The sequence below is a fragment of the Lepisma saccharinum genome, chromosome 7 (assembly GCF_977018435.1).
Source record: "Lepisma saccharinum chromosome 7, izLepSacc3.1, whole genome shotgun sequence".
Taxonomy (NCBI): Eukaryota; Metazoa; Arthropoda; class Insecta; order Zygentoma; family Lepismatidae; genus Lepisma; species Lepisma saccharinum.
Genome location: NC_139235.1, coordinates 98302861 through 98327794, shown reverse-complemented (window position 1 = coordinate 98327794; position 24934 = coordinate 98302861). Strand labels below are relative to the sequence as shown.

The window sequence follows — 24934 nt, the reverse complement described above, 5'->3', positions numbered from 1 at the left end:
AATGAGTATGACGTGCAAAATCGTCCATGACTACTTTCATTAATTTTTCTCTTACATCCTATGTTTTTAAGCGATGGATTTTATGTACGCTGGTGCAGAAGTTGTCAACAGCTTGTTTTGAGTTTTCTTTTAATTCTTGAAGATGTTATTGGGTCAAATAAAGTGCACGAACATGGTGATGGACAATTTGCACGGGAATGCTCATGGATCCCATTGCACATGCACAATTATCTCCCCTTGTTTATGTTGCTGGATTTGTAACGAAAAAAAATTAAAGAAATCATGTTTTGCTTTCAGTGATCGAATTGGGCCGGTATGAGCCGGTATGGACACATAGTAAATTAATGCCAAAATTCATACCGGTAGTAAGTAATTAACTAATTACTGTATTTATTTATTTATTATTACCTATTTACTACAACATGACACGTCCGTGACTCATATTACGCAGATTGTCTTAGGAACTTCTGTAGAATTGTGGTGATAAAAGAAAGAGAGTGAATGAGAATCGATATACGTATTTAAGAAATCACAAAAAAAGGATTGTATCAAAAGACAAGTCTGTGCATACGAGCACGTTATTCGAGGATCTCTTAATAATAATATAATAATAATAATAATAATAATAAACCTTCTGTGGAAAATGTTTTATGGGCCATATTTTAGAAAGGGTAATAAAAATTGAATTCGTGATTCACAGTATCGAAACAAAGACTCTCTGATTAGGGAGTGGTGGGGGGGGGGGGCAAAAGCCTTGAGAGTTAGGTCTGGGAGAGAAAGTCCACTCCATTTCACTGTGGGTGGGTACGAAACAGGGGCGTACAGTGTGTTTCCGGACCCACGTAATGATATTCCTATTTACTTTGCAATTAAATTAAAGCCAAATCTAAGCAAAATTCATGACAACGAGAGTGCAAAACCTGCCGAGGGGAGACAGGAGGGATTTCCCCTTCTCCACCAAGAACAATCTTGACCTGAAAAATTCCCCCCACCAAAATAATAAGCAATTAGTTTTGACTTCTTATGTAATTTACTAAGGATAATATTGAAAGCACACACAAAATAGTGTAGTTTCGTTCCTGGTGTGTACAAATGACTCCGGTAGCCAATTAAGGCATAAAGTGGAGTTAAAAAAAAACGAAAACCAAAAATCCTGGATGTAAAAGTAAAAGTAAAGTGTTCGCCTGTGCTTAGCACCACGCCATGAAGGCGTATAGGGGGTGCGGGGGTAACGCCCCACACTTTCTTGATCCGGTCGTGAGTGGCGGGTGATGTGATCCCTCACCATTCACTCTTTTTCTCACTTTTACACTTTTCAATTCTTACATTTTCTTTGTTTCTTATCAACTGGACGAACACAAATACCCATGCCTTACCCGGGACTCGAACCCAGAACCCCTGGCGTTGTAGCGCGCTCTGCTAACCACTTCGCCACGGAGGTCGACTCTTGAGCCACCGCGGCCGCTCAAAAAATGTTGGAACGCTTCCCGATTTTGCGTGAATAACTCCAATGAACTCCAACCACACAAGCATTTCTATCATTCGTTCCCTCTCCTCGCTGGTAAACATACAAAAACATTTCTTCACCTTTAACGGGGACTCGCTTGCGTTTTCATTTCAAATTGTCATGTAGGCCTAAATCTTAATTAGCCTCTGTGCAGAATACGGTTGCAAATGACGATGTTGTGAAGGATATTTAATGAAAAGTTCCAGTGATCTTTAATTTTATATATTTATTTTTTTATGTTAGTTTGCTGTACTTTCCTACAGCTTTACGCTAATCGCGAAGAAGAGGATAAAATTGACGAAAGGACAATCGCAAATACACATGAAGACCACACAAGTCCCATCCAGGCGCCAGAGCCTCGTTAGTCTAAAACAATGCAAGAGAGGTTGACATTTTGGGGCTTACGAGAAGGTTACCCCACGTAATCCTGTAGAATAGAATAGAATTTATTCAAGTATGAGCCTTTACAACTGCACATACCGTACAATATTGGGAGGGGGTAGTGCATTTTTCCATACCCCCTCCTCATCCTTGACCTCCTTCCTTCGCTTAATTGCGAGTTCACAACCGGCGTCTCACTTTCACTGTCAAGTGTCAACAACAAAACGAATTCTGCAACTTCGACCTTGACGAGTTGGTACGGAGCGAGGCCTCAACGTACGGTGGAATTTTGTAGTGGTCAGTTGGAAACACTGAGCAGCTCATCATCGTGTCTGAGACACCCGTTGCAATCAGCTGCTCCGAGAAGACGAGAGAGGTCGGCCCGGGGAGGAATAGCGACGTCCCTTCGACTGAGGAAAACACGATTTTCGAGACGGGGAACTGCTCGGATAGTGTCTCGCAGAGCGCCATGCCCGTGGGCCTCGTGTACAACGTCACAAGGTGAGTCGCACGCCTTCCTCTCTCCGTAATTAGCGCTGGCAGTTTTAACCTTTAACTTACGCTCGTTGGTTGCATCTTTTTCACTTCACTTTCTACCACTCTAGGTTACTTCACAACAGGGTGCGAAATCCGTCCAGGGGACATCCGTAGGATATCCAGGAAGAATGTGTTTTGGACATTCTGTGGATCATTTTTGGATCGGGGTGTAAGGGGTGATTTTCCACGTAGTACACCCAATTGTCAACCTCACTTCCACGTTAGTACACCCTGGACTGCTTTTTGCAGACGAACGAGGCTCTGGCGACTGGCACTCTGGCCAGTATAATTTTGTGTGTTGTGTTCTGTTTTTTTGTCTTTGTGTGTGCTGAGGGCCCTTTACAGCCTCAGCTTTTAACGGAAGTCAGAGCATTTTAAATTTTTAAGATTTTACTTATGCAACGTTCGAGTTGTTCTTTGTAAAGATAAGGGGCTGGACCCCGTATAATGTGACGGGTGCAAAATAGCCTAAGTGCTGACGCACCCAAAATTTTAACATCAAATCAAATCAAACATTTTTGGATCTGTTTTGGACATTGTATGGTGTTCATGTGTGTTTGCGATTATCCTTTCATCAATTTTATGCTCATCTTCGCGATTAGCGTAAAGCTATAGGAAAGTACAGCAAACTAACATAAAAAAATAAAATTTCGCACCCTGTTGTGTAAAGAGTGGCAGAGAGTGAAGTGAATCCTCAGTCAAAGAGATTAATTCTCTGTGGTACTTGTGTGTGCTTTCGATATTATCCCTTGTAAAGTATATTTGAAGTCAAAACTAATTTTTTGATTTAACTTTTGGTGGGGGGTGGATTTTTGAGGCGAGGATTGTTGGTGGGGGAGATATCAAGTAACTGACTTGATTTAAAGTACTGGAAGATGAGATTTCATTTAAGAATGAAACAGACACTAGATAACATTTTGTCCACATTCTCCTGTGAATTGCGTGTCCTATACGTAGGTCTTTTCTACTTTTACGGCAGGCGCCCTATATGCTGGCAAGGGAAGTGAAACGACAAATCAGGCACGATAAGAAACGCAGCAACCTGTAGAACGAGGTTCACGTAGTACTTTCTACCGCCGCCTCGTAACTCTCGGAGCCATCGCTGTTGTCTGGTTGGTCCCCGCTCCCCACTTCCCTTGCCAGCATGAGGTTCGGCCGCCATAAGAGTAGAAAAGACTTATAGTAAGAAACCAAGAATTTCAAAAATATTTTCTGGGTTTTTCGTGATGGTACAAAAATCGAAAAGGGACTTAATACAAAGTTCATAGAGGTTTATTTAAGAATTAAAGAGCTCTAAACCTCACCAATATAATAACATTTTGTCCATATATTCATGCGAATAACTACATCGGTGAAACAAACAAAATTTGAAAATTATTTTCGCTTTTTTCGTAACGGTACAAAAATCAAAAAGGGGCTTAATATAAAGTACTCATTTAGAAAATTTTATTTAAACATTAAGCATGTATAAGCCTCACACATTCCATAATATTTTGTCCATATTTTTCTGTGAATTGCTGCCTCTACGTAATACAAAAATCGAATATCCACTTAATCCAAGGTAGGCGTGCAGAAGGTTTGATTTTAAAAAAATAGTAAAAAATAGCATAATATTCTAGGAAGAAACTCGAGATGGTACAAAAATATGGGGTTGCCAGGTACAAATTTTCCCGCCTCTTTTTCTGGCTGTTAATTTTAAATATTGGTACAAAATGGTGCATAAATAATACATTTTGACGTGGATAACTTAGTCGAAACCGATGATGAGGTTCAGACGTTACACTGTAACCCCAAAATCGATTTTTGTCTTACGCTGTAAATTGAGTGATTCAAGAATTATTTTTAGTATTTTTGAGTAGTACAAAAATAGTACAAAATTTGGCAAATGAGGTTTTAATGGTACAAAAATATGGGGTCTCAAAGTAACGAAGCCACTGAGACCTGCTATTCGAACAGAGGGCTAGAACGAACAGGGACGGACATTTATAATAATTTTTTTAGGTAGAATTTGACATCAGGAATTTCAGTTTGCACTAAAATTCCGTGCTTTGTGTACTACTGTAAAACTTTTATTCAGTAACGGCGCTGATCAACTCTCTCCCCCGTTTTACAGTACGTTTCGCAACATGCTGTGTATCCGACGCTCATTTGTTTCTTCCCGCCAGCAACATTCGGTGCCTTGTGACACGAAAATGGCCGATGTCAGTCGAAGAGAATTTAATGATCGCTGATTGGTTGTTTCCCAGCCGCCAGTTGGAATTGCGAGCAGTATAGTTCGTCCCGAATGGCCGTGGGAGAACCAAGTCTAAAAATTTGCTTCTTTGGTCTCCTTTAGTGGTTTGTCTATGCTCCGGAGGCCGTAACAGTTAAGCAATGTAATTACCCGAGAGCTCCTCTTACCTCCCCCACCCAGACAGGCTGCTCGCCAAGTGAACCTTGACTGGAATGTTCTCAGGTGCTGCCCCCTGGATGCAGGTTCGAAACCAAAGACACCGGAAGCACTTGAACTCTGGGGCAGACAAAGGCAGGAAGCGGCGTTCCGTCGAAATGGCTGCCTGGAATTCTGTCCCAGGTGCGACGAAGAAGGAACGCCATGTTGAGTTTACTACACGAAATCAACGCATTCCATGGTAATTGTGATACCTGGGCAACAAATCGGAAGGCTCCGTGCAAGAGCAGAAAAATTTACTGACATAGCAAACACGTATTTGAATTTGAATTTATTACTCCATATAAAACATAAACGTTGGTATTTCAAGTGTTCAGTACAGTTCAGAACAAAATATAATATGTAATAATAATTTATTTAATTTACAATTTTAGAATTCAATAACGCTATAATATTCATGATTTAATAATAATAATTTTTTACCATGTGGTGGTCCGGTTGGTGGGGCATCTGTCTGTCACGCAGAAGATGCGGGTCCGATCCTATAGGTGGGTGATCTAAGCGTCTCTGGCGTCACCCAGCCTCTAATCCATATGCACTTGGTAGCAACCCTGCGAGATAAAGGCGACCGGAGCGTAATGCCGATCACATCCTCTCTACTATGGCCGAGATCGTGAATATGTGAAACCTTACCTCCATACACGTGGCACCTTGCAAGCAATGTATAGGACAGAGGCGTGCCGAAAGGGGGCTGATGGGGATCATAATCCCACTCTAGACTCAAGATTCATAAAAATAAAAATAAAAAACATTAAAGGCAGGAAACGATGGCAAAATGAGCCCCCCCCCCATTTTGAAAGCCCTGGGAACGCCACTGGCACAGGGAATTCCTCACCGAGTTTTCTTATAATCAAGTGATCCCTGGTTCGGTCTGCTGTGGGGCATGTGGCACGTGATTCTCATTCCGCTTAAAACTGTGTGGTTCAGTCCCGAGTAGCCTATCTGAGTATAGAGAGATTTTTCCATCGCCACCTAGAATGTGTGAGTCCTAACATCAAACCATACAAACGTCCCAATCCTCAAATTACGTTGAAATCCGTCTTGATTAGGAATACTCATAATAAACTTTCTGCCAGGCCCATCAGCTTTTCTTATATCAAGTAAACATTGTCATATTGAGTACCGGCACCTGTTACTTTGATACTTCGACTTTGAGGCATTTTAATGTAAAATGTCCTATTGAAAATGGTCCCATTGCAGATGTGTACTGCCTGATTTACATCATGCATGTACGTACACCCGCTTGACTTAACAGTGTTGCAGTTCGCTTCTTCAAACGGCATTTTTGTCCAAGGTGCAGTTCGACGAAAATTGTTCGACTGTTTTTAAGTAAAGTGCTCCTTCGTGTAATTAGCATTGGTCCTTGGTTCGAGTCCCGGCCTGGCGATGGGTCTTCTTTGTAAACGTTCCGTCACCAATTTCATCATATCAATTTCAATATCATTTCATCCTCATCGGCGATTAGCCAAATGTGGCAGACAAGTGAACTAAAATAAACCAGATTAATGAGTCGCGTAATTAGTCGTCAATTGCTTTTAGTGAAAGTGGCAAATTTCTAATTAATTCTCAAACCATTAAAATTAGTTAAGCTCCGCAGTACTACTAAATTTGTTGACTGTACAGGTGCCGATAGAGTAAAAATAGATCGCAATGAATGTCGCTTCCGATATAGACATTTTGTATAGCATTGCTAGCCACTTCGCCTATTATTACATAAGAAATTAATACATTCAAAATCAGAATGCAATGTAATAAAAAAATCGTCGATTCTTATTGTGGATGTGGTCATTCCGCACAACCGCCCGATTCTAATGTTACAGTTCAATGAAGTATAAACAGTTTCGAAAGTTCTTCAAATGCGAAAAAACCCAACAGAAGACGATAGAGAACTTGTCTTTGATGCTCTACATATGTAGGGCTGTTTATTACAAATGTGTTTGAAGGTGAAGATTGATTTGGTGTTTTAAGTCCACTTTATGCACAGTAAGGCTAATCGGGACTGGACCTACAGTTTAAAGTGGGATTCATGAAGAATTGAATGAATTTCCATGAGGATGAGTCTTATAATTCCAATATCCCGAACGATTATTGTGCAACAGGGCACAGCCGCCACACGTAGCACCTTTGTTATACAACGTGCACGGTGTAGGTGTTATTGTGTTCGTGTCTGTTTTACACAATGGAGTAGAATGGCCGTTGTGTGACGTAGAAAGCGAAAGGACAGGACACACACACACGCCCACTGAATACCACTTCGCTTTTTACACTTCATTAGATTCAAATTTCATTCACGCAGAGGAGAATTTTCCTTTTTCGGATGTTACGCCGTTCGCCCACTGCAAAGAATACTGCAACGGCCAGCGGTGCAATGGCCAACAGACCACAAGCGTTGAGAGACTAACAAATTCCGTAGCTTTATTTAGAGAGGAGAATTGTTGTGGACTTAAAAATATACCATTGCAATATTACAAAACTTTTGAAAAAATTCCAATGACATGGCACACATTTTTTTTTGGTATGAAAAAAATAGATTACGTCTGCGATGATGGACCTTATATCCTTGGTGTCTGCTGGATCTGTTTTCGATATTGACTGGGACGATTTTCAAACATTCTAACTTTGAGGAAAAGCAAGCAAACAAAATTTCCAAATAAATTTGATGTGCTGATTCCGAATGTCTTGTTTGTTAGTCATTTTTAACGTTAAAAGCTCCAAATCGAAGAAAAAAATTGCAGGCTACATAAAATGGAATTTTAACGGCATTTAAAATAAGAATTATAACAAACTTGGTGGCAAACATTATCATTTGTTGCCTCCGTGGCAGAGTGTTTAGCACAGCGTGCTACAACGCCAGGGGTTTCGGGTTCGAATACCGACCTGACCATCATATCATCACTCATTCTCATCTTCCCGATTAGCTAAAAGTGGCAGAAAAGCGAATTAAAATAAAACAAATCAATCAAACATTCAGTCATTTGATCTCGTAATTTTGGAAGTAAGGTTCCGGTACTCAACTTGGAATAGGAACATTTTTCTGCTTCTCCTTCTAGCTTTGAACGTTTTCTCGCTTCTAGTGCCTATCCATTCGTTTTTACTTCTCTCTTCTTCAAAATTTCTTTTCCTATGATTTCCCTGTGCGGACGTAAAACAACAATAAAAAATTAAAAAGTTATCACATACTAAATTAATTGAATTGAATTGTTGGTTTAAGTCCACTTTATGCACAGAAAGGCTAATCGACACTGGGCCTACAGTTTTTAAAGTGGGATACGAACCACTGTGCCATGTGCCTCCATCGGGTATCGAACGCTGGACCACGTAAATTAATGCGTAGCACAGAAAGAAAACTCTAACAAACTTGCCCATTGAAATGTCCAGAGATTGACATTCATTACCAGTAGTGCAGGTGCACCGGTTCACCAACCGAAAGTGGGGCTCGGTGGGGCTCGCCTTAATGGTTTGCTCTTGTAAGGCATAAGCCCCATTTTCTCGCAGTGTTGCCAACACCTTACTCGAAAAAATCACCAAGGTTTTTTTTTTGGTCTAACCTAACCTAAAGCAAGGAGCTGGCAACCTTGCTTGAGGCTTGCCTTACAGTGCATAAAGCAAGGTTGCCAACCTACTGGTACTTTTGCCATAGCCTTTTACAAAAAAGAGAGAGGAGAGAGAGAGGGGGAAGAGTTAAACAACCGACGGCTGCCAACACCTACCTACAGCTTTTTTTTCTTGGTCTAACCTAACCTAAAGCAAGGAGCTGACAACCTTGCTTGAGGCTTGCCTTACAGTGCATAAAGCAAGGTTGCCAACCTACTGGTATTTTTGCCATAGCCTTTTACAAAAAAGAGAGAGGAGAGAGAGAGGGGGATTAAACAACTGATAGTGCTGCCAACACCTACCTACAACTTTTTTTTTCTTTTTACTTAGCTAAAGCTACTACTTTTTTTTGAGGCTTAGCCAATTTATATACTGGCGTAACATACACACACTGGGCAAGGAGAGCCGGCAACAAACACGCACTGCCGTAAAAGAGAGAGAGATGGGTGGATGGCAACACAGTATGTGTGTGCGTGTGTGTGTATAATATGTAGCATTATTAACTAGAGTGTGTTGGCAACCCACTTACAACTAAAAAAAAAATAGAGATGCCAATGTTGCTGTAAGATGAAGAGAGAGAGAGATTTATGGCTGACAACAGTGGTGAGCGATGTCCTCCCTCTTCTGTGCAATATGATATTATGATGTTACTGTAGTTTTTGACGAGGATTACGAGTTAACTAAAAAACCTGCAACTAGAGAGAGTTGCCAGCACACACACACTATTATAAAAAAGATGGATGACTGGGAGGGGCAGCATTTCTGGCTATTCACAGTGGCGGATGTACTTCCCGTTTTTTCAAAAAGCTAACAATAATGATGGAATTTCATGCTGACACATTTATTTCGTTCAAAAATTCGCGTTCAGCACAGATGATGCTATGTAATTTTCACATCAGCTCAGCCAACTGTTGAGAAATAATGACGTCAGGTAACAGCATTGGTGGGGGTGACGTGATGAATTTACGAAAGTAGGAAAATGATATTGCTAAAAATTGAAGTATAGAACTATTTTCTAGAGCGGATTTCTACTAGTCCACGTTGTTAACCTACATATTACTCCTCGACTAATAAAACTAGAAGCTCGAGGGCATCAGGTCCTATTTTTATTGTGAGCTGCAAGGAGAACATTGTGATTGTGATTGAAATTAACTAGCGTGAGTAAATTTGTTTGTTAGCTTGCATGAGTTGGCTTTGTGTTATATAAATAGGTAGTGTTGCTTCTGTGAGTTGATTCTGTAATAGCCAAACAGATGTAAAGGAATTGTAGATAAAAGGTAAAACTCTCTACAAAAGCCAAACAATCCTTAAGCATATTGTGGAAGGAATATATACTCGCAAAGCACGCAAAAAGAGAGAGAGAAAGTATACAAGTTTTGAGTGTGTTGCATGTATCTCTCTCCTTTTTTTCTTGCTTTTTTTCATATATATATATTTATTACATATTACTATATACATCAAGCATATGCAAAATAGCAATATGCGGGGTGTAAGAGGGCGACCTTCTGGTAAGGCGCCCAACAGTTAACCTCACTTCCACGTAGTACACCCTGGACTGTAGAGTAACGAGGCTCTGGCGTCTGGCAGACCAGTATAATTTTGCGTGTGTTAGCCTGTTTTTTTTTTGTGCGTTTGATATTTAGTGGAGGTATATAGTGTTTCGAATTTTATTATTATTTAGTTTTATACACAGAAAAGATATTAAACATAAAATTAAATAAAATATATCTAATTATGTTTTTTTTTATCACAACAAGCATTCACAAAAAAATAGCAATAATGTGGTTTAAAGTTTTTAACGTAATTGCTACGTAAACAAAATGGCCGACTTGCAATGAGTGTGTCAAAGTTTTTTTAAGCCTAATTGCTACGTAAACAAAATGGCCGACTTGCAATGACTGTGTCAAATATGAATAGATTGAGAGATGGAAAGAGAAGTTAAATATGCTTAAATAAAGTGCTCCTCTGTGTATAGCACCATACCATAAAAGCATATAGGAAGACTGCCATGTTTATGCATGAAACTTAAATATACATATAAAATTAAAATATTTGGTGCTGACCACATCACACATTGCTGACTTTGCATTGTATTTTCCTATATTCACATATGCACAGTAAGGCTAATCGGGACTAGGCCTACAGTTTTTTTAAAGTAGGATCCGAACCACTATGTACTTTTATCGGGTTCGAACCTAGGACCTCTTGATTACAAGGCAACAACACAACCACCGCATTTTCGAGCCCTAGTGAATATGTAGGAAAAAACAGCGGTATATACATAATCCAAAGTTGCGTGGTTCTAGGCCCCATAGGAACCAAGAAAATCAATGTCTTGGAAAAACATCTTAAGATATTTGTCTTAATCTTTAAGAAAGTCGACTTCCGGTCTGTCAAGAAAATTTTCTTAAGATATTTGTCTTAAGATGTTTTCCAAGACATTGATTTTCTTGGTTCCTAATTGACCTAGGATGATGATTTTAGGTTTGTTGGATAGGATTTGACGAAAACTATACGACTAGCAAATAAAATCGATTCCACCCCCTCAAGTTTCGAAAATATAGACAATTTTTTTATTTTTTGAGAAACTTGATTTGCTGGCTTAGTTTTTACCCTATTTCGAAAATTTTAATGACATTTGATAAAAAATTGAATGTACTCTACAACCTATTGGAAACATAATGATTAGTGCTTACTGTTTTCGAGTTATTTTAAATTTTAATTTCAAGATGTAATTTCTAAGTTGTTTTGTAACTCGTAAACTATGGGTCGTAGAAAACCCATTCTTATTTTATCTGCTATTGCCCGACAAATACTATAAACACAAATAATGTTTATTGTTTGATTTAAAAAAAAAGATCGAAAATAATTTTGTTTTCTGAAAATAAAAAATGTGTGTATGGAAAAAAATACGATTGTGTAATTTTTTATGATGTATGTTTGCATGTAAAAATAAGTATACCTGAAAGTTTTAGAATTTCAAAATAGCTATATATATATATTTGCTATTATATCAGCCAAAACAATAGAATATATATAAACAAGTACATTTTCATAGTTTCATACCTCTACTAGATTGGTAGAAAAATATACTAATGGACAATAAAATCTGAAGAAGATTCGTGTCTAGCAAAAATAAGCTAAATAGAATTACACATGCATACAATATTTATTGTGCTTTTTTCTATCTACAATCATATTTTTCTTATATATTTTTTTAAATTTTTTTACAGGGTTGATTAAAGCACATATTTGAGAAAAACAACACCACCCATATATAAATAAACCCCTCAAACTAACACTAATTAGAATTAGCCTACAAAATTTTTCTCATAAGGCATTTTTTTGTAAACACTCTACCACCAACAGATCACATATAAATAAACATACCCCCCAAAAAAATGCGCTCCATGAAAAGTTGTCCTGTGTGCAAGAGAACCATATCAAGCAAACATTTTGCAAGACATTGTCGTACCTGCGTGCCAGGCAAGCATTTGGCTGCCACTGAACTATGTTCCGGATGCAATAAACATATCACAATTGCGTATGCCAAGAAGCATAAGCTTATTTGTCTAAGCAAAAGTACATCTGGGGCCCAGCCTTCGACCTCCACCAAGAGGAAGGCAGAAGCAGCATCCATCAATGCACCACCCACGAAACGCGTCAAGCCCGCGATGAAAGCAGACCGGTCTGTTTTCGAGCGTTTGTTAGAGGACTTTGTCCTCACTTCGGAGGACTCATGCGACGTGCGTAGCTTTTTGGAGAACGTGCAAGCCAAAATTATTTCCATCCTCGGTGATGCGCTTGCAACGCACTCCACCAAATTCTACGCATCGCTACGTTGCCAGTACAAGAAGCCGTCTGATGAAATTTACAGCTTCTGCCACAACACCAAGGCGAAGACGTTGCATCTGGCGGATGTCGATAACCTCGAGGTTATCTACAACCAGTTTGCCGAGGAGCTGGTGGCAAAACAAGAAGAACATCAAGCTAAGGGCTCGGGGGGTTCGCTGTGTGGCGAGCCTCACGAACTGTGCGTCAAACTTTGCAAGTTCGTGCCTCTCTCCGCCTCCAGCTACGTCCCCTTACCACCTACTATTGCGGCAAAGAAGGCCGTCCTGAACATTCAGAACAGTGACGCCAAGTGTTTTCTCTGGTCGGTGCTTGCAGCGTTGCACCCTGTCCACTGGAAAAACCAACCACACCGGGTTAACCACTACATGCAGTACGAGCCAGAGCTGGAAGATGCGATGGCTGGGATCGACTACCCGGTGGAGGTCCCGGACATTCGCAAGTTCGAGGCCCGTACACACAACCCTCGGTTGGCCATCAACGTTTACGGTCTCACCGAGAACAAAAATGTGGTGTACCCTATCCGGGTGAGCGACGTAGACGACGATGATGCGCAGGAAATTCACCTTCTGCTCATCAAGGACGAGACCCATCACCACTACACCCTCATTCGCTCGCTCTCTCGGCTTGTTTCGAGCCAACGGAGCAGTGATAGTCACCACGTCGAGGTGTGTCGCAGGTGCTTGTCTACATTTCATAATCAAGAACAGCAGGATTATCAGCGCATCAGAGGTCCCAACATCGCTGCAGAGAAGCTCGCTCGCCACAAACTTTATTGTAATGCCAACGAGCCGGGTGTGGCAGTCTTGCCCGAACCTGGCGCCGTGGAGCGTTTCCGCATGCACGGTGCCATGGTGGAGCATCCCGCTATCATCATCGCGGATTTCGAGGCCTTCCTCAAACCCCTGTCCACTTGCGATCCAGATCCCGAAGTTTCCTCCACCACCCCTTACCAACTCCACGAGGCATCCAGTTTCGCATACGTTGTGGTGCGACGTGACCAGCACATCGCCCCAGAGCCCTACGTGTACCGTGGCCCCGACGCAGCCAAACACTTCCTCGAGAGGATGGTTGTCGAGGCCATCGAGATAGGGAAGGTACTGTTGGCCCCCAAGTCTATGCTCCCACTGTCCCCCGACGATCAACGTAGACACGACGAGGCCATCGCTTGCCCTGTCTGCGTCAAGGAGTACACCGCCAACTACCGTAAAGTCCAACACCACGATCACTTTAACGGTAGGTACGTTGGTCCTTGGTGCAACGGATGCAACCTCATGACCCGGGACCCGCGCTTCACCCCTGTGTTTTTTCACAATGGCTCGGGATACGACTTCCACCATCTGGTGCCTCACTTTGGGTACGACGACATGCGAATCAACGTCCTGGCGCAGAACGAGGAGCGTTACATTAGCTTGAGCAAGTGGGTGCGAATCCCAGGATCACACTCTACCGTCGAGCTTCGCTTCCTCGACTCCCTGAGGTTCCTCCCGGCCAGCCTCGATGCTCTCGCAGGGAAGCTTAGCGACGAGCAAATGCTTATTACCTCCGGAAACTTTCCGAACTTGGACGCCGGCCTCTTCAAGCGTAAGGGGGTCTATCCCTACGAATACATCACAGACCCTTCCAAGTTCGCGGAGACGTCGCTACCTCCCCAGGCGAAGTTCTACAGTCAGCTACGAGGCTCGAACATCACCGACGAAGAATATCACCATGCCCAGTCCATGTGGCGCGAGCTGGGCTGTCGAACTCTCGGGGACTACCACGACGCCTACCTCAGACTTGATGTGACGCTTCTCGCCGACGTGTTCCAGACGTTCCGTGCGACCGCAATGAAGATCTACCAGCTGGACCCTGCCTACTTCTATAGTCTCCCCGGACTGGCGTGGTCAGCCATGTTTCTGGTGACGAAGATCGAGCTTGAGCTTCTTTCGGACGTGGACATGATGCTGTTTGTAGAACGTGCCGTGCGGGGTGGCATGGTCCAGGTGTCGCAGCGACACTCGCACGCCAACAATCACCACATGGCCACCGGCTACGACCCCTCACAACCGTCCAGCTACATCATGTACACGGACGTCAATAACCTCTACGGACACTCCATGATGCAGCCACTCCCCTTTAGAGGCTTCGAGTGGGCTGACCCCTCCAACTTTGACGTTGAAGGTTTCAACGATTCAGAACATGGGTTCTTCGCCGAGGTTGATCTGCAATTCTCCGAGAAGCTGCAGGATTTGTTCTGCGATCTTCCCCCTGCACCCGAGTTCAAGTGTCCACCCGATTCCAACCAGACGAAGCTCGTCATGGACTTCGAGCCCAAAGAGCGTTACGTCCTGCACTACCAGAATCTCCGGTGGTTGATGCAGCGAGGGGTCACGGTCCACGCAGTTCACCGCATCCTCAAGTTCGAGCATTCTCCGTGGTTGCGTCCATATATTGAAGTCAACACCAAACACCGCACCGCAGCCACGTCCGAGCTTGATAAGGATTTCTTCAAGCTCATGAACAATGCGGTGTTCGGGAAAACCATGGAGAATGTACGGAATCGTGTAGATGTGAGGCTAATATCAAACAAAGCACAATGTCGCAGGCTCGTAGCAAACCCGTTATTCAAATCGAGGACCATTTATAATGAACAGCTTGCTCTGGTGCATATGAGGAAGAGCGAGGTGAAGCTCAACAAGCCAATTTATGTTGGCGCCTCAGTATTAGACCTGAGCAAGCTGCACATGTTTCAAATATATTATGGGAAACTACGCCAGCACTATAACGACAATATCAGCCTACTCTACACGGACACGGACAGCTTGGTGTACCACGTTCGCAAGGACGACGCGTACGGGGATATAGCCACAGTTCCATCTTTGGTTAACCTTTTCGACACCTCGGGCTATCCCCAGCAAAACAAGTACGGTATCCTGGCCCGCAACAAGAAGGTGCCTGGCAAACTCAAAGACGAGAAGGACGGTGATGTAATTCTTGAGTTTGCAGGTCTTCGCGCCAAGGCCTATGCCATCAAAGCCGAGGGCAGCGTTACCAAGAAGGCCAAGGGTGTCGGCAGACAGGTGGTTCGGGAGCATCTCACATTCGAGGACTTTGTCGATTGCCTCAAGACCAGGTCGTCGGTTCTAAGAGCAGAACAGCGCATCCAGAGCGTCGACCATATCATCACCACAAACAAAGTTAGAAAAATTGCGCTGGATCCCGATGACGATAAGAGGTGCGTCCTCGAGTGTGGTATTCACACATTGCCTTGGGGGCATCGTCGTTTAGAAATAAATAAGAATTGCGCACAGTGCAAATAATTAGCACTCACCACCACACACAACAATTTTCACTAACTCAAAAAAAACATTTTGTTACTCAGTAAAAAAAACACTTTGACTGTCATTACAAAAAAAAAACTTTGACCGTATTCTTAAATAACCAGCATGCCTATGAATTTGTTCGGTTTCCGCAAACAGATCAACATGGAGACTGCACCACCAAATTTCAATAACCTCTTACCTTCCGTGTTATCTAAACTCAATGGTTTACTGATCGTTCATCTCAACAGCATTTGGACGAAATTGGATGATGATGTGGGTAAGATTTTTTATGTTTTTAATAACAATTTACATTTCTACGAAATTCCGATCGTCGGGAAACTTCAAATCACCGTGAATCCGGAAAACGCAGGCGAAATCAAAATTTCTACCGGCAAGAATATTTTTCGAATCAAGCACGACAAGATGCTATCTAACATTACGTACGATGTTTCTGCAGGAGATTATCTTTACATGGAACTCCTCGGAGATTACGACAAACTCATTCCTCTCTTCGTAGAATTACGAATCGTCTATCCTATTATAAATAACCGTTAACCAAAAATGCCTAACGACATTTTCGGCAACACCAAGCGTGTAGACCACGCAGAAGAGATTCTCATGTTGGACATTCGAGTTAAGAAGTTGAGGACCGATTTGATCGCTTTGCAGGAGACCTTAAACAAAAGTTTAGAGTCGGAAATCGCTACGCTCCAAACGCAATGTCTCGACCCCATTCTGAAAATCGATTCCGAACTGAAGACGTTGATAAAAAATTATGTCGACGTACCTTCTTACGACAACGTTCAAAATATACAGTTGAGCGTGGATTCGCTTCAAAATGATTTGGCCAAATTACAGCAATTTCAATCGAAAAATGAAGATTTGGAAAAATTGAAACTCGAAATCGAAGAACGAACTTCCGCAATCGAAAAGAATTTCTCCGAACTTCAAACCGTCGTGAACGATATAGATGTAGAACGCTTGCACGTCGTCGTTTCCAAATTACAAGAAGAATTCACCGGTACGTTGGAAGAAATTAAATCCAAGTTACAGACTTTGGAAGATACCATGACGAACCTACCATCGTCGGACGAACTGCAGGTCATCGGTAAAAGCGTCGCGAACATAAAAATTCAATTGGAGGCCTATCAAGATTTCGAACACATTCAAACCACCATCGCTACGCTTCAGGCGTCCTTGGAATTGATCAACGAAGAAATTAAAAATATTCACGCTGAAGCGAGAGCGTTGACGAGCATTCAAGACACGTTGAGCACGGTTCAGCAGAAGATCGAATATTTAGAAAATTTGAACGTTGAAACGAATCTCGCTCATTTTCATCACGTACTCGACAACATACAGGGTGACTTGGAATCGTTACGGACGAGCGTGCCTTCGAGCGAAGATTTGGAAAAATTGAAAACGGCGGTGACGGCACTATCCGATTCGAGCGACATCAAAAGTTCATTGAGCGATCTCGAGAGTAGGGTGGCCAATCTCCCCACCTCCAAAGAATTGCACGCTTTGAAAAGAAACATATCTCGAATGCTGAAACGACTAGAAACGGAAACGGCGAACGTGGAACAGATTCGAGACGAAATTAGTTCGCTGGTGTCGACGCTGCCCACTTCGCAGAGCGTCGCCGACCTTCACACGCAGTTTACAGAGATGCGAAGCATCGTGAACGATCTTACCGAGAAGAGCTCGAAATTGAATCAAGTCGAGAACCTTCAGAACATTGTCGTCAACATCAGAGATCAAGTTGGAGTGCTGGAATCCACGCAGGAATCGACGCTGGCCTCTTTCGGTGCCAAGTTGCAAGAACTCAACGAAAACTACAAGCAGTTGAACGTGGAAGTGAAAATCAAACCGTCGTTTTCTACCGTAACGGATACCATAGTCGAGCATTTGCTCCCCATCGAAAATAAACTCGGGCAAGTTCACAGTAATCTGCTCGGCGTCGACACTAAATTCGCTAAACTGCATTTTCTGCAAGCCATCGAAATCAACAGCGTACCCAATCAACAGAGAATCTCCACGTTCGTCGAAGGTAACAAACTGTACATGTTGCATCCTTATCATCCGTACTACAAGTTTCTCCTCGATGGCACGATTCAGATAAACGAATTTTCGTACTGGTCTCACGGTAGAAAAGCTAGCGTTCCTACCATGACTTTGATATCGAATCGTGGTGTCCAGAAAGCAGGAAACATTCCTCTGGCACGTTGGAACGAAACGCGCAACATATATGAAATACACGAAGACGAAGATCTTACCGTTTTCGACGTGAGTGCCGGCGATAAGCTGATCATTCAAAACACGAGCGAAGTGCCACCCTCTTTGAATCCCATCACGCTTGTGCTTCTCTTGAAACGTAATCTCTAAAAAAATGTCTAGGCAAGCCATCGTCGAAGAATTGCATAAACCTGCACGCCGTAACTACGAACGTTTGGCTGTGGTAACCAAGGGCATCGACGACCTCTGGCAAAGTGACCTCGTGGAGATGAGTAGCGGCAATTTGAAAAACGTACATAAATTGAACAAGGGCAACAAGTACCTCCTCACCGTCATAGACACATTTTCGAAATTCGCATGGGCTCTACCTTTGAAGGCGAAAACGGGAACGTGCGTCACGGAAGCATTCAAATTAATTTTTCGCGAAAGCGGCGGCAGACGACCACGGTTTCTGCAAACGGACAACGGTAAAGAATTTTACAACGCCGTATTCCAAAAGTTTATTCAAAAACATGACATTCGACATTATTCGACCTTCAGTCACATCAAAGCCAGCATCGTGGAAAGATTCAATCGAACCTTGAAAACACACATGTGGAAACGATTCACGCTTCGGGGAAATTACAAATGGGTCGACATCCTGCCGGAACTCGTCGACACCTATAATGATACGGTACACAGAACGATAGGCATGAAGCCAGTTGACGTTACCAAGTCTGACGAGCAGCGTTTAATTTCTACCGTTTACTGTCCAAAGTACACACCCACGACAAAAAAAGCTAAATACAAAATTGGAGACCAGGTGAGGATCAGCAAATTCAAACGCGCCTTCGAGAAGGGGTTCACAAAAAATTGGAGCACGGAACTCTTTACGGTGGTTCGAGTTTTACCCGGAAACCGACACACGTATATAATAAAAGATAGTAGCGGCGAGATTTTGAAAGGAAGATTTTACGAAGAGGAACTCTCTAAAACGAAACACCCCGACACGTACCTCATCGAGAAAGTATTGCGTAGGAAAGGTGACAAACTGTTTGTCAAATGGCTGGGACTTCCGGAAAAGAGTTGGATCGACGCGAACGAAGTGATCTTGTGAGTACGTGGAACGTGGTGAAGCGTCTACCGGATCCGGAAAGTCAAACGAGAAAAAAAAAGAACGGCGAGTTGCTTCCCGACAGCATCCGCTGTCTGATCGTAGGTCCTTCGGGGTGTGGGAAAACGACACTGCTCGTGGACAATTTTCTCCTCGCACCGAATTGGTTAGATTGGAAGAACAGGCACCTGTACGTGTTCTCGAAAAGTTTGGAGCAATCCAAATACCAGCAACTGATGAAAGTGTACGATGGTCTGGACATTGCAACGTTCGCTTCGGAAATAAAACCACTCGACGATTGTCGTGAAAATTCAGTCGTTGTGTTCGACGACGCCATCCTGGAAAATCAAAATGAAATTCGCAACTTTTTCACGCAAGGTCGTCACAAAGGAATGGATTGCTTCTACCTAGCTCAAACGTTTTCCAAAATTCCAAAACAGTTAGTACGCGACAACGCTAATTTCATATGTTTGTTTCGTCAAGATCACACCAACCTCAAGCACGCGTACGATGACTACGTAGGCGGAGACATGAACTACAATCAATTTTCGGAACGCTGCTGCTCTACTTGCTGGAACGGTGACGATTTCGGATTCGCTACGATCGACATGACGAGGAAACCCATCGACGGAAAATACAGAAACAAAATCAACGACTTTCTAAACGTTGCAACGTTGTGAGAAACGACGTATATAAATAACGTCATGACGAAACGAAAAATCGAAGACGAAAATCTCAAGCTTCGCGATTACCTCGCGAAACGCTTCAAAGGTTGGAAATCCGAGAATCGCGGATTCTACGAAGAGAAGAAACGTCAGGATCAACCCGTGATCGATGCCATCAGCGGTCTAGGTAAAGAAATTAAAAGTGTCCCGGAACAAAATAAAAATTTGATCAACGAACTCGTACCGCTCGCAGCTAAAAGTTACGCCGTACCCACGCCCATTTCGAGCATTCCTTCGACGCCGTTCGAACTGAAGGACGTACCGACACGACGTCGAGCCATAGGTAGCACGTCGTCGTCTTCGGATAAGATCGAGTTGGGACCTTTGGCACGAGACTACCTGAGCACGGGGAAGTTCGACAAGGATGAAGTGTTCGGATTGTATCCGAGCATGGAAAGCAACGAAGGCGGCGGTGTGGTGTGGAAGATTGGGAAATCGAAGGTGACCTTCGAAGGCAACGACATTAAAGTCAATTTAGGCGACAAGGATAGTTGGAACAGGTATCCGGGTACGGTGGGACTGTGGGAACTCGTCGCCAAAAAGCAGCCGAAAGATTACACCGACGAAGATTACCAAAGTTACAAGGAAATTCTGATCATGACGGATGCCTTGTACCAGAACAACGACGCCTCGCAGAATAGGGTGAAATCGAGCAGCGGCGAGAAGTACAGGAATCTCATCAAACCGATTTGGAACCAGGTCAAAACAGGCAGCGGCGTCAAACGCTACAACACGTTACCCAAAGAATTCGTTTGGGTGGACGACGTTAGGAAACTCGTGGACCGATTGTTGGTGATAGCCGGCGAAGAGAATGCAGGCAATCGTAATTTCTACAACGAGAAGGTTGGCATCGTGGACATGATCAGCACGAAACTTTCCAACTTCATCGTGAACGACGACAAGGGCATAGGTTACCTGATCAAAATCATCAACACGCTGCCTCCGAAATTTTGGAACGTGGCCGAAGGAAAGGGACTCGTGAACGACATCATCAACAAGTTACCTTTCGAGATGCATCTACCTGGCTACCAGTACTGCGGACCGGGTACTAAACTCGAGAAAAGATTGGAGAGAGGAGACAAGGGTGTGAATCCGTTGGACGCGGCATGCAAAGATCACGACATCGCCTACAACACCACGCAGACGGATCTGGACGCACGTCACGAAGCAGACAAAAAATTGGAACATGCAGCTTTCGAAAGGTTCGTGAGCAGAGACGCATCGTTGGGTGAACGGGTCGCCGCACTGGGTACCACCATCGCCATGAACACAAAACAAAAATTGGGGTGGGGTATATAAATAACATCCAGTAAAAAAAAACAACATGGCTTGCATAACTGATTTGCCGCACGAACTACTATCTAAAATATTCAAAAAGGTAGTTAACGGAGATGTTAATAAACTTGTGATCATAGCTAAAACGACGCCGGCATTTCACATGGGATGCGAAATAGTTCTCAAGGACCGTCTTCGGGAGATCAGTGGAATGAGGTGCGGTGATCTCGACACTCTTCTGTCGGCCGCGGGGGAGAAATTGAACGAGAGGTTGGACGAACTGTACGAGGCGAGGCAGGGGAGAAGACGGGACACCGATGATTGGAGAAAATCTAAGCAGGAGACGGAAGAAATCATCACGCACATCATCGCGTTTTCGGAAGCACGAACTTTCTTCCTCTGTTAAAAAAATATTCGATACAAAAAAAAATCTCGTGAAAAAATATATATATAAATAACACACATCGTGAATAAAAATTAAATTTCTCTCTAACACCCTGAAAATTTTTCTTTGATATGACGAGTGAAAAAAATGAGTGACCTCCAAGCATTAAAACAAATGCTAAATTTATCAGTCGAGTATGTAAAAATTCAGGAATTGGAAGTCGACAAACCTTACACGATAACTTCCGGTTCAATCGTTTCTACCCAGTATGGTCCCAAGGTGCGTCTGTTGTTCAACGGACAATACAGTCTATTTTTACCAGATTGATACGCTATCATGTTATCCGACGAGAAGCTAGCTATCTTAATCGAGAACAAAACTCGAATTGTGTACAAGGGGACAAAGGAACTTCTTGGTAAGAAAACAAAGCATGTAATAGAATTTGTGTAACGGGGCTACGCGGAGTATATATAAAATAACATCCATTGAAAAAAAATCTCAGAACATTTATATATAAATAACATATCGTGAAAAAATAACACATAGAGCATCAACATGAAGCCCAAGGGTGTCGTGTACCAGATACCATATTCGAATCTAAAAAATCTAGGTGCCCTCGATGGGTTACTCACCAAGAAACAACGCGAGAAGAAACGTTCTTGCTTGTCGAAAGGACACGGAATGAAATTGCTGCTCAGCACACCTCAATTGAGACGCTTGCAGCGTTCGCGGAAACAGCAAAAGATCGGAGGTTTCATATTCAGCATCCCGGCCATCCTGGCAGCATTGGGGGCCGTTGGAAGTTTGGCTGGCGGAAGTGCCGCCATCGCGAAAACCGTCATCGACTCGAAGAAGAACAAAGCGGAATTGGAAGAACAGAAACGTCACAACCTGGCCATGGAGAAGAAAGGGGGTAAGGGCGTGATGAAAAAGTTTAAAAAAAAAACAACAGCACTCACCAACCGAGACATTGAATCTCTGATCGGACCGTTACAAATCAAACACTTCAGAGGAGTTTTCATGTCCGACTCGTTACCTTCAAGCGTTAAAAGAAGAGAATGCGGAGTAGTCAACTTGGACGGTCAAGAAAATCCAGGCACGCATTGGATATGTTACCACAAAAATAATGATAAAGCATTCGTTTTCGATTCTTTCGGAGGTGTTCCACCTACAAATTTAATTCATTATCTGAAAACGAACAAAACCTCTATATACTACAACGACGAACGCATTCAAAATTTCGGAGACGTGAACTGCGGTCATCTCTGCCTCTCCGTGCTCGCGTTTCTCTCTAAAATAAATAACCCTACGATCGAGGATTTCCAGAAAGCATTGTGGAACCTGAAACAGCATCACGACAATGGGCGTGTTCCATCTCACGAGCGAATCTTCAATCTTGAAACTCACGCTGCACGACGACATCGTCTATCCTAAATCCGTGGCTCTGCGTGCATTCTACAGCATGTACCTCATACCTAACGTCACGCATCACAACAACAAAATTAGCGTCGGAAGCGAACACATCGTCGTCACGCCAGGCCAATACAATCTTTCCACTTTGCAAGCTCAGTTACCCAAAGGCACGTACCTTTCTCAAAATTCGGTCACGCACAGAGTGGAAATCCTATCCGCGACGGAGACCGTGGACCTGGGCACCATGGGAGAACTTTTAGGTTTCGAGAACGACACCAAACTCGAAGCTGGCATCAAGCACGTAGCAACCAACATTCCTAAATTCTTGGCCATAGAGACTCTGAACGTACACTGCAACGTGGCCGAAGGCATGATCACGAAATCTTCGGACGGATTAGGAAGTCACAAGCAGACGGGAATCATAGCCACTTTCAAACCAAGTTCCGAGTTCATGGAACCGATCATCTACACGCCCTCTTCGCCGATCTATTTTCCAGTATGTCGCAACCGCATAGACGACATAGAGTTGGTGGTGACGAACGAGAAAGGAGAGGTGGTGGATTTCGCAGGTGCAACGACGACGGCCATCGTGGAGATCAACGTATAATAAATAACACGCATAGTGAAAATGGAGCAAATCGAAAGTTACGAATTGCAATCTTTCCCTCCCAACCGTCGCACGTTCGCCAATCTCAACGAGGCGAACAGGGAGATCGAATACGACGTGGACGTAGGCGATGGGTTCGTTCATCCTCACAGAGCGGACCTCTACCTTCAATTCGACGTGGTGAAGAGAGAAAGCGGAGACGCGTTTCCGCCCAATGCAAATTTGATACTCGTGGACAACTTCGTGCCTCACCTGTTCTCGCAGGTGGAGGTGAGGAAACACAACACCGTCATAGACAGAATAGACTATCCAGGCATCACGTCGACGGCAGTGGGAACATTGAAATTATCCAAAACGGACGCAGCATACTATCAAGCGGGGGGATTCGAAGCGGGGACCAAAATATCGATGAGAAGTCACACGGCGCTCTTTCCCATGCGTCTGCTGCCTGGTTTCTTCTCCGACTACAAGGAGATCATGTGGAAGGGAGGACTGAGGGTCACGTTTCGAAGAGCGGCCAACGACAACGACGCACTGATGCGATACACCAACTTGAACGCCGACGGCACGCCGATAGCCAACACTTTACCCGAAGCGGCGAAATGCGTCATCCGGAGCATGGAATTGAGAATGCCTGTGGTGGAATACGAAACGAACTACGCCCTCAAGTACAAAGCGGAGATCTTGAAAAATCCGCAGGTGGCGATTCACTTTCACGGTTACCAGTGCGTACAGAAGGTGGCGTCGGGAAGTCACATGGAATTCGACGTGACGACGCAGTTCAACAACATACAGTTCGACATGCCAGATTTCGTCGTAGTGCTCTTTCAGACCGGGCGCGATAAGAATCAGGAAAAAGATTCCAGCAAATTCGACGACTGCAAAATCAAGAACGTTTATCTCAAGAATGGACGCAACGAAGTGTTCCCGCGCGAGAATTACAACCTCGACATGACAAAAGACGATTACCTCAAACTTTACGAAGCTTACACCTCTTTCAAACGCGTGACCGAGGGAAGCGTGGACATGTACTACACGCCCAGCGAATTCAAAACCCACAGACCCATGACCGTCATCAACACGACGAAGAGAAAGCAGGTGGTGGTCAACGATCGAACCAACATCAAGATCGTCTGCGAGTTCCACGATGCCTTGCCCGAGGATACCCTATGGAGTGTCATCCTGATTGCAGAGAAGTCCTTCGCCTACGACGTGAAGAACGAGAGGATCACAGAGCAGTTTTAACATGTTTAACATCTTTTCTTGCACAATAAGAAATTTTTAGTACTAGCACAATCAGTTACAATGGCACAGTACGAATTTCACTAGTTCAGATCAGTTACAATATCAATTTCATCAGTTATCAGTTACAATATCTTTTTTTTGCACTATAGCACGAGAGACAAATCAGAAAATTTGCACAAAAAATTTTGTTGTTGTTTTTACACAAGAAAATTAACAATAAAATTCTTTCTTTTTTTATCGTTTCAGATGCTGTCGAAACATCAAAAACACATACACACACACTAGAAAAAAAAAGCATGCAACCTTATTTGTAACACACACACATACATTC

General features: G+C 43.3%; 1 protein-coding gene across 1 annotated transcript in view; it reads left to right on the top strand.

The window, feature by feature from the left end:
* The first annotated feature begins 2254 nt into the window (after positions 1-2254).
* Positions 2255-24934, top strand: part of Traf4 (TNF receptor associated factor 4) — a 115300-nt gene continuing 92620 nt past the window's right edge. Inside the window, exon 1 of the mRNA XM_083125723.1 lies at positions 2255-2389. Coding sequence (XP_082981849.1) covers positions 2358-2389 — 32 coding nt within the window. The 5' untranslated portion in view covers positions 2255-2357. The remainder of the gene's footprint in view (positions 2390-24934) is intronic.